Raw genomic sequence first — 356 nt, 5'->3', positions numbered from 1 at the left:
ATGGCCAGATAAGACATAGAGCGTCCGAGAACCATAAGTTCAAAGGACACCAAAAGCAAAGGGGGAGAGAGATTCCATAATGGATTTAGACTTCTTGGCTTTGGTACTTGCTGTTCTGCTAGGAACATATGTTTTCCTCTTTGGTTTTCTTAAGAAAGTAAACGAGTGGCGCTATGTTAGCAGCTTGGGAGAGAAGAAATATTCTCTCCCTCCAGGTGATATGGGATGGCCTATGTTTGGCAACATGGGGTCTTTTCTGAAAGCTTTCAGGTCCAAGAACCCTGATACTTTCATCTACGACATGGTTAAAAGGTCTTTCTCTTTCCCTTTCTGTCAACAAATTGTTATTAGCTAGT

At 41.9% G+C, this 356-nt stretch overlaps 1 protein-coding gene across 1 annotated transcript in view; it reads left to right on the top strand.

The window, feature by feature from the left end:
• The first annotated feature begins 10 nt into the window (after positions 1–10).
• Positions 11–356, top strand: part of LOC110423309 (7,8-epoxymelianol synthase CYP88A108-like) — a 5,215-nt gene continuing 4,869 nt past the window's right edge. The window contains exon 1 of the mRNA XM_089784919.1: positions 11–312. Coding sequence (XP_089641045.1) covers positions 80–312 — 233 coding nt within the window. The 5' untranslated portion in view covers positions 11–79. The remainder of the gene's footprint in view (positions 313–356) is intronic.

Source organism: Theobroma umbraticum, unplaced genomic scaffold (assembly GCF_002168275.2).
Source record: "Theobroma umbraticum cultivar Fairchild unplaced genomic scaffold, ASM216827v3 scaffold_30.0, whole genome shotgun sequence".
In the NCBI taxonomy this organism is placed as follows: Eukaryota; Viridiplantae; Streptophyta; class Magnoliopsida; order Malvales; family Malvaceae; genus Theobroma; species Theobroma umbraticum.
The sequence above is the reverse complement of the archived record's forward strand: the minus strand, read 5'-3'. Positions and strand labels throughout refer to the sequence as shown.